At 40.8% G+C, this 9174-nt stretch overlaps 1 protein-coding gene across 1 annotated transcript in view; it reads right to left on the reverse strand.

Moving 5' to 3' along the window:
* Window positions 1–6197: 6197 nt before the first annotated feature.
* Window positions 6198–9174, reverse strand: part of LOC109516561 (protocadherin-1-like) — a 112255-nt gene continuing 109278 nt past the window's right edge. Inside the window, exon 5 of the mRNA XM_019871215.1 lies at window positions 6198–9161. Within this exon, the coding sequence (XP_019726774.1) occupies window positions 8722–9161 (440 nt within the window). The 3' untranslated portion in view covers window positions 6198–8721. The remainder of the gene's footprint in view (window positions 9162–9174) is intronic.

The following is a 9174-nucleotide window of genomic DNA, read 5'->3' on the forward strand; positions in this document are numbered from 1 at the left end:
AACAAGGGTAACCAGTTCAAAGTAGTGTTTGTGACCTTAGGTTTTACAGTCGAGTTAAGGTTTCAAATTAGGGTTTTAAACCAGGGTTAAGGTTTCAACATAGGGATTTTAACTAGATTTCAAATTTTACAGTGGGTTTTAGCTTCAAAAGTAGGGCTTTAAACTACGGATGGGGTTTTGAAGTTGGGTTTCACAGTAGAGAAAGGATTTTAAACAAGGGTTAGGATTTCGAAGTAGGGCTAATTTTACAAAGAAGGGTTTTAAACGGTGATTAGGGTTTTAAAATCGATTTAGATTTCATATTAGGGGATTAAACTGTGGTTAGGTTTTCAAAATAGGGTTTTAAATGGGGACTGAATGTTTTTTAGAAATATATGTAATATATTAATTAATTATAATTCAAAATTATTTTCTCATCATATTTATTTTTGCTCACTGTCCTGAATTGTATTTTAGTTTTTGTTTGTAAATTTGCATTACTTGCTGTTCGTATCGCTACGATTGGGCGTGACAAGCCACATGCTGCTTCACCAAAGACGCAATCCGCTCTGCTCAATGACAAAAAGAAGACAGAAGAGATGAACGCGACTCCAGCCTGAAAGTTTCGCGTGGTGGTGAGCGGAAAGAGGATAAAGGCGGTCGCGCTGACCCACATCACCTCGCTCGCTGGCTGCGACTATTTTTAACATCAGTCGCTAATTAGCAACACGCAAATTAGCATGGGAGGACGCCGCGGGAGCATGGACGATGCCGTGCGGCCTCGTGCCTTGGCGACTGCTTTGTGTCATCAGGTGGCATTGTTGCTGTCAACAACGAGTCGACTGTGTGTGTGTGTGTGTGTGTGTGTGTGTGTGTGTGTGTTTGTGTGTGTGTGTGTGTGAGTGTGTGAGTGCGCGTGCTAAGCCAATCAATGACTGTATTGATTTTGGCTGAAACGATCTGACGTGCTTCAAGTACGTTTTCTTCTTCACTCAATCAAAAAAGAATGTGTGTACGTGTGTGTGTGTGTGTGTGCGTGTGCGTGTGCGTGTGGACTGTTCCTGGATGAATAAGAGGAAGTCCATGAGAAGAGAATAAAAGTTTCAAAAGATGGAAAGGTGAAAGAGTGACAAAAAGACGGACTGACAACAAAGACGATGTGGAAAGATGGACGGATTGAAGGATGGATGAAATGAAGACAGATGAAATTTTGGACAAGGAAACAATCACACGAAAGTTTGAAAAAGAAAATAATGACAGAGGAATGTAGGATGGACAGGTTTGAAAGACGGAAAAGTGAAAGAATGACAGACAAAAAAGTAAAGATGGATGTGAAAAAATGGCTGGATTGATAAAAAGATGAATGAATGAAAGGATGCAAGATGAAACGATGGATAGATAAAAGATGGACGTAAAAAGATGAGTGGGGGGGAAAAAAGGGCTAATCGAAAGATGTGAGATGATTCAACCTAAAGATAGATGTGGAAAGATGCATAGACTAAAAGACGGATGAAATGAAGCACAGATGGAAATGCGGATGATGAAAAGAATGCAAACGATGGACAGAGGAAAAATTCAAAAAAATGGCCAGATGAAAAAATAAATGAGGAGGAATGAACGATGGACAAACGATTCCAAAGACGGAAGGGGGAAAGAATGACAAAAATGATGGACATAAAAAAAAAAATCAAAGACGGATGCGGGAAAAAAATGGCTGGATCGGAGATGCAAAATGAAATGATGGACACACAAAAAATGGATGTAATAAGAAGATCAGATGAACGGAATGACCCCGGGATCCCAGCTGGATGACTGAAACGATGTGGATTGATGGATGACAGTGACATGAGAGACGGACAGAGGTAAAGATGGAGTGATAGATGGATGAGGATGGAGGAGAAGAGTCGTTACGGTGATGTCATCCATACATCTGTGATGTCATTCCTCCATCACGGATACCCAGCATTCGTAAAAATATCGGCAAAAGTACCGGGACCCTTTTGAAGTGAAGAAAATGGAAACGAAATGTTGGGACGCATGAAATGAATTCAAAATGATTGATGAACTCTTTCAGGCACAGCGGTCACTACAGTGGACAGATTAATTCGTTTGATTATGAATTCCAAGTCCGTCCTCCAATCAGAGACCAGGTGGCGCCACGGTTGGACTGAATGTATTTTATTGTAAAGCTATGAGGAAGAAGTAATTACATGTCAATCATTTCTTTGATTTGCTCAGCAAAAATCCCCCCCCCCCCAAAAAAGAAGCACTGACATTGATTCCAAAGTCAAACATGCGGATGGACAAAAAAAAAAAAAAAGTCCAAACCTTCAAAAAACAAACAAACAAAAAAAAAACGTAACCCAAATATGTCACCCGACATTCCTCCGCTATAACGTCTTTAAAAACCAGGAAAAAAAAAAACAACATCCAAATGAAAATTGGACTAGCGGCGCGACGAGCCTACGCGAGCCTACGAACATCGGACGAGCCTACACGCCACATTTCCTTCACACGCTTCGAGTATAGATACAAGATAGATATTTATAGATATTCATATTTGTCATCTCATCAGAAAAAGAAAGACAACAACAACAAAAAAAGAAAAACAATCGCATGTACATAAAACTGTACAAAAAACAAGGCATCACTAGCATTGTTTCTATAGAAATATTAACCGACCCACAGCAAGTCTACAAACATGGACAGGCTTCTTCTCTATAATTCGGTAAAAGAAAAAAAAAAAAAAAGTATTCCGCTTCGAAGTTGGGAAGCATCGAAGCGGAATACTTTTTTTTTTTTTACGTTATTATTTTTTTTTTTTTTAGCTTTCTTGTGTGCATCATAAGGGTACAGAAAAAATTGTTTCCAAACTCCTTCATTAACCTGTTAGCCGAAAAACTTCTTCCAGATACGTAACTATGCAAAAAAAAAAAAAAGTAGGCTATTTTGTGGCATTTGAAAAATATCGCCTCTTTTAAAAAATAATCAATAAAATTATTGGGGGTTTTTTCCAATCTGAAATGATAAAAAAAATGATTTTTAATGGTCATTTGCCCTTTTTGCAGGTTTTCTTTTGTTTTTACATCAAGTGAACGTCGATTTGTGTTCTAGCAGCTTGAATTACATCAATTTAATTCATTTGTGAGGTCATAACAAATTAACAAGAAATCACGTTTGCAATTTACATGTTTACATTATAAAAATGCGGTGTTTTTTTTTTAATCGGCCAGTTTGACATAGAAAAATATTTTTAAATAAAAAAGTGTTTTTTTTTAATATTAAACCATGAACTAGAATAATAAATTTAAAACGTTCATTTGCACTTCTCGTATGTCTCACTTAATTTAATGTATTATTTATTATTTATTTTTATTTTTTTACAGAATGATAACATGACTTTAAGTCAGCTTGAATGATTCCAATGTAAATAACGTAATTGCAACTGAGACGTTGAAGCAAATTTTCATGTAAAAAATCCGGTTTGCGAATTATCTCACAATTACGGAAAATATATTTTTTCGGCGTATTATGGCAGTTGAAAACTATCAGTTTTTTTTTTTTTTTTTTTTTTTTGTCGAAAAAAACAAATGAGGGTTGTTTTTGAAATAGGAAACAATTAACTGGGATTACGTCATATATTTACGCTTCTCATACGTTTGACTTCATTTTTGGTTATTTTTTCACACATTACGATCAAGTTGATTTTACAGAATTAACTCATCAACTTGTTACGCTCTTTGAATCAAAATCATAATTAATAAATGTGGTACTAAAAAATAAATAAATGAATAAAAATTCAGTCCAATTCACAAGTTGATGGAATTTTTCAAATATTAATTTTTAGTTTAGCTTTTTTTTTTCATTGATTTGTTTCAGTCGCTTTAATCATCCCAAAGGTGTCCATTTTTTAACCAAGAGATTGCAACAAACTGTTTATGCGACTTCAAAATTACACTCCAGGTTTTTTTTTAAAAAAAGCAACAAAGAGCTTTAAAAGCTTTTTTAAAAATATTGAATGGTTTACTGTTATGACGAAGAGAAAAAAAAAATCTAAAGATATTTAACGTTTTATCATTTGCGTTCCTCGTAAATTTGACTTTTTTCATTTTTCGTCAATTTCCTATTAGTGGCTTGTATCATTTTGACTTTACGAACTTCCAATTTCGTCACTTGAAACACACTCAAAGACACAAACTTCCACTGATGGCTAAAAGTCTCCGATGAAATGATCCCCAACTGTCCCAAATTATTCACATTTCACTTCAGCTGAATGTCTGCAAAGAACAAGCGTCAACTTCATTTAATTCCTGCGTAATTCATTTGAGATTTTGTTTTGTTTTTTTTTTTTTTCCCACACAACTTCCTGTTAGCGGCTAAAATTTATCGTTAAGTTGCGAGATCGTGACAAATTGGTATTCAAAGTCATGAGTTGGACTTGTCAGACGTTGACCGATTTTCTGAGATGTTTTCTCATTTTGAATGACGCCAACGTTGCCAACTTGCGATTTTTGACATTTGACGTTTGAAGGGGCCCGACTGTGTTTGTGGCGAGTTGTCGTGGTGTCTGCAGATCGGCTGGCGAATGGAGGTGGGAAGTATAAAAACACAGTGTGCCCGCTCACTAATGTTTTCTTCAAAAAGAGAAAAATAAAATAAAATAAATAAAAACATTGAGCGCATATTGATACAGGAAAGCAATGATTGACTGATCACCTGAGAAAAATGCGACAGCCAAAAAAACATTTTCATATTTATAAAGTCTGCTTGTTTCATGCTCAGAATTATAATACACAGTTGAAAAAAAAATGAATTGTGGGAAATGTCGGTTCCAACGCTTATCACTCAATTGTAAAGAAACATTTCAAATTTGAGTGTCAAATTGTCCGATTTTGTTTTGGAATACAAAATACTTGAACAAACTGTAAAAACAGTTTCTTTTCCTTCTTTAAAAATGTTAACAAGCTGTTTTTTTGTTCATGAAACCCGACTTCCCCGTTTCCAGAAACCAAAAGATTCGGACTCTCGTCACTCATGCGTTACGCGCTCCACAAGGCACCCGGCGGCGTGAATGTAAGACGCGCTCAGCTCAGTGTTAGCGTTAGCATGTTGCGTGTGCGGGAAGGAGGAGCTTGGTTGATGTCGGCTTGAATTTGTTCCCAACTTCACTTTCGAGTTTAGATGAGAGCTGAAGGGATCAACTTTGTGTCCTTTGTTTTTTGTGACAAAAAAATATAATTAATAATTCATAAATGTTTGAATTTTTCAGACTAAATATGAGCAAGCAATGCAAGGATGGAAACCAAACCGGTTTTGACTTGTAGCTTGGCCTAAGAACATAGCTGCCAAAGTAAGTTTTAACATCGTAAAAATATCAACCAAAAAAAAAACTAGCGGTGTTTGCTAAAATTTATTTTTATGGTAATTTTTTGATTATTTCCAAAAACATTTTCAGATGTAACACAGGCAAGTTAGCCATGAGGCTAATGAACTACTTCTTCCTGGGGGGGAGAAATATTGGTGAAAAGGAAGCTGTAAAACATGCATGGTCTCCAACTAATGAAGCAAAAAAAGCGCCTTTTCATCAGGATAGGTTTGGTAGGCAAGGTTCGAATTCAGCAGCAATTGGACTAAATTTCAAGTTGTTTTTGGACGACTCATGGAAGTGGATGAAATGAAATGAACCGTTTCGAACAACAATGGCAAACTTGTCTTTTCTGGCATGGCTCCTTTAATGCTTGTTTTTGTGGATCTGCTCATGATAGACAGGCCTACCAAGTTTCAAGTTGCCAAGTCAAACTGCAGTGTTGACTTAATATTTCCATAAATTTTCAGGAAGCAAGGATCCTTTTAAAGACATCTTTGAAGCAAAACGGCAAACTCGCTCTGTCTTATTGGCAAGGTATCTTGAACCTTTTTTTTGTGGGTTATTTTATGGGATACACATGCCAACCAAAATTCAAACACCACAAATTTGGAGTTAGGTGTGTTTTGTAGGCCAGCGACGGCAGTGATTTTTTTTTTTTGGGGTGTTTTCTGGCAGGCTAATAAATAAAAGAAGGGAAGAGAAAATCTTTTTCTTTTTTTCTTCAGAGGGTCAAAAAGTCTCACATTAAGACTTAAAAAGAATTTGTGGCGCTGCTTTTAAACTTTAAGAAATGAACTACACTCTCTCTCTCTCTCTCTCTCTCTCTCTCTCTCTCTCACACACACACACACACACGCACACACGCACACACACACACACACACACACACACACACACACAGATGCACACACACACACTCAAAACCAACAGAGGCGGCAAAAGGCCACTGAGGGTCAGCGGAGGTTAATTGGTGGCAAAGAGTAAGCGTAACCTCCGTCCTCCATCTTTACCTCATGCAGCAAAACACGCCGGCCGCTCGGGAGGCGTGAAAGGGAAAAAAAAAAAATGACCTGATTCCTGACGGCCAGGTCGAGAGGAAAGACGAAAAGAGGAGGAGGGGGAGGAAGGCGGGAAGCATATGTTGGGCCTTGAAATGGAAATAGTACTTCACAACCTACTTTTGAAATGAACACGACCGGAAACGGACCAATTAAACAGAACAGGGACCAAAATCAAACAAAAATGGCCGACTACTAGACTGCTTCTGGGGTGCTACAGAGCGGGTTGGAGGGAAAGGGCTCACATCTGGGATTATGTCAAAAGAAACTCATTTTGGGTGAATCGTTGAGTAGATGTGAAAATTCACACAAAGTCAATTTACCCATCAGGCTTTGTTTCTGTCTGAAAGAATCATCATTAAAACCCTCCAAATGGATTAACTTGCCTTGATAAACTCATACAACTAACTTAGTTGACTAATTAATTTCAATAAACAAAGCAAAGGTCATAAGAACTATTTTGTCAAAAGTGAAAAAAAAAGTGACCATTTCGATCTGAAGGGGACGCTGCTGCTTTGACACTTCCTGTCAACTTTCAAGCTCCTTTGGATGAAACCACGGTTCTCGGTGCTTAGAATTTAAATTGAATTCAATTTTAACACTTGTGATGATTTAAATATAAATTCTGTGCCGTCAACATTTAATCCGGACGACAACAACAATCAAGAAAAAAAATGCAACCTTCAGCTCTCATCATGATGATGATGATGACGACAACGTTGAGAATTTCAGTTTTGACTTGGAAGCTTTCAACTTCCACTCTGGGCATGTGGATTGCTTCCCAACGGTGTTGTGCCATCACGAGTGTGTTGTGATATTGAAGAGAAGAAAAAAATACCCCTCCTCCCCTCCAAAAAAAATTAAAAATAATAATAATAATAATGCCAGCAGGGTCTGTACATGCAAAACTCATCAGTCCCGCGGTGTGACGTCACGTGAGCTTCACCATATTTACATGTAGAAACTGGGAGAAAAAGATTCCCACCATGTGTAAACAAGTTAAACGTCCTGGAAACAAACAAAAAAAAAAACCATTGGAAAAAAAAAATAGGCCAGGCTGTTTGATGTCCAGAATGGTTGTGGGCAAATTCTCCCCAAAAATCCAAAGAAAGAAGTCCAAAGTCAGGCTAGATAGTTTCACACAGAATACTGCGAAAGGATTTACAACATAGTCCACTCGAGGGGTTGTGGGGGCAGGTGGGTGAAAAAAATAAATGACACAAAGCATTGTTTGTTTACATTCCTTCCATTTTCTCATTTACAGCTGATTGGCTGGCACAAAGCCAGGTGGGCGGGGCCTAGAGCAGTGAGCGTAAGGGAAGGTGGGATAAGGGAGACTGTGCTATAACACAGCCAGGCACAGGTGAGGTGTTTAAGGGCTGGAGAGGTGCTCGGTAAGAGATTTGTTAGGGGTGGGGAGGTGTTCAGGCGGGCCCGTGAGGTGTTTAGGGCATTGGCCAGCTGTTTGGATATGTCCGTGAAGGTGTTAAATCTGGCAGGGAGTTGCTTGGGTACGTGGGAGCTGTTGGGTGAGGTGTTTGGGGGCACTGAGGTGTTGGGACGGGGCAGTCAGGAGTTTAATAGGGCAGTAAGGTGTTTGGGGGAGCAGTTAGGGCAATGCTGATTGGCTGATGAAGTGGGATGCGCGCACCCCTATTGGGCACTCTCCAGGGGGTGCCTAGGATTAGTGTATGGAAGGGTTTGGAGGTGTTTTGGGGCCCAGTGAGCTGTTTACGGGAAGCAGTGAGGTATCAAGTGAGATAGCGGAGGAAAGTGAGATGTGTTTAAGAGGAAGGTGAGCTGGTTGGGGGTGAGATGAGGTGTTTGGTGAAGTAATGTGTTTATTAGGGCAGGGAAGATGTTAATGGTACGGTGAGGTACTACGGGAGGTGGTTGGGGGCTGAGTAAGGTGTGATGTTTGAGGGCCCGGTGAGATGTTTAAAGGGGTGGTGAGGTGGTTGGGGGCTTGGTGAGGGGTCAGGTGGAAGAGGAAATGGTTTAATGGGACAGGGATGTGGTTGGGGTTGTGGTGAGGTGTTTGGAAATCACATCAGGTGTGTAGGGTAGGGAGGTGATACCGTGAGGGAGGTTTTTCAAAGCCTGGTGAAGTGTTTAGGGGGAAAGTGAGGTGGTGATGATGTGTTTGGGTGGGGCAGTGAGGTGTTTGGGGTCGGGTGAGGTCTTTAGCGTGACAGTGAGGTGGTTTGGGGATGGGACAGGTCGGTGTTTGAGGGCTGATGAGGTGTTTGAAGGGTGAGGTGTTCTGGCGAGCAGCGTCAACTGGAAGCGATGGTTCCCGGGGTGCGCGGGCCTCCCTCACAGATAGATCTCCCTCTTGGCGGCGTGGCCTGTGGGGGTGGTGGCCGAGTGGAACTCCACCGCCTGGCTGAGGGGGATCTCCTCCAGGCCGCAGTCTTTGGCGGGGGTCTGGCCAGTGGCCCCCAGGGGGTAGGCACTGCTGTAGGGTGTCATGAAGCGCATGTTAGCCACCCTGCCCCCGCCCACGCCGCGCTCCTCCACAGGGACGGGCTTGGGGCTGCCGTTGGCCACAGGCGGCGGGGGCGGCGGCTCGCGGGCGGCATCCATCTCCTGGTAAGGCACGAAGGTGGACAGCTTGGGGGGGACGGCGGCTCCCTTGGAACCTTTGCGGTTGGGCGACGGTTGGCCAGGCATCCAGCACGAATCCGAGTGTCCGAACTCGGTGCACTCACGTGTGCAGTTGCCCGTCATGGCCACATCCGGGAGAGGCCTTAGGTCTGCAGTGAGGGG

This window comes from Hippocampus comes, unplaced genomic scaffold (genome assembly GCF_001891065.2).
Source record: "Hippocampus comes isolate QL1 unplaced genomic scaffold, H_comes_QL1_v1.1 scaffold83, whole genome shotgun sequence".
In the NCBI taxonomy this organism is placed as follows: domain Eukaryota; kingdom Metazoa; phylum Chordata; class Actinopteri; order Syngnathiformes; family Syngnathidae; genus Hippocampus; species Hippocampus comes.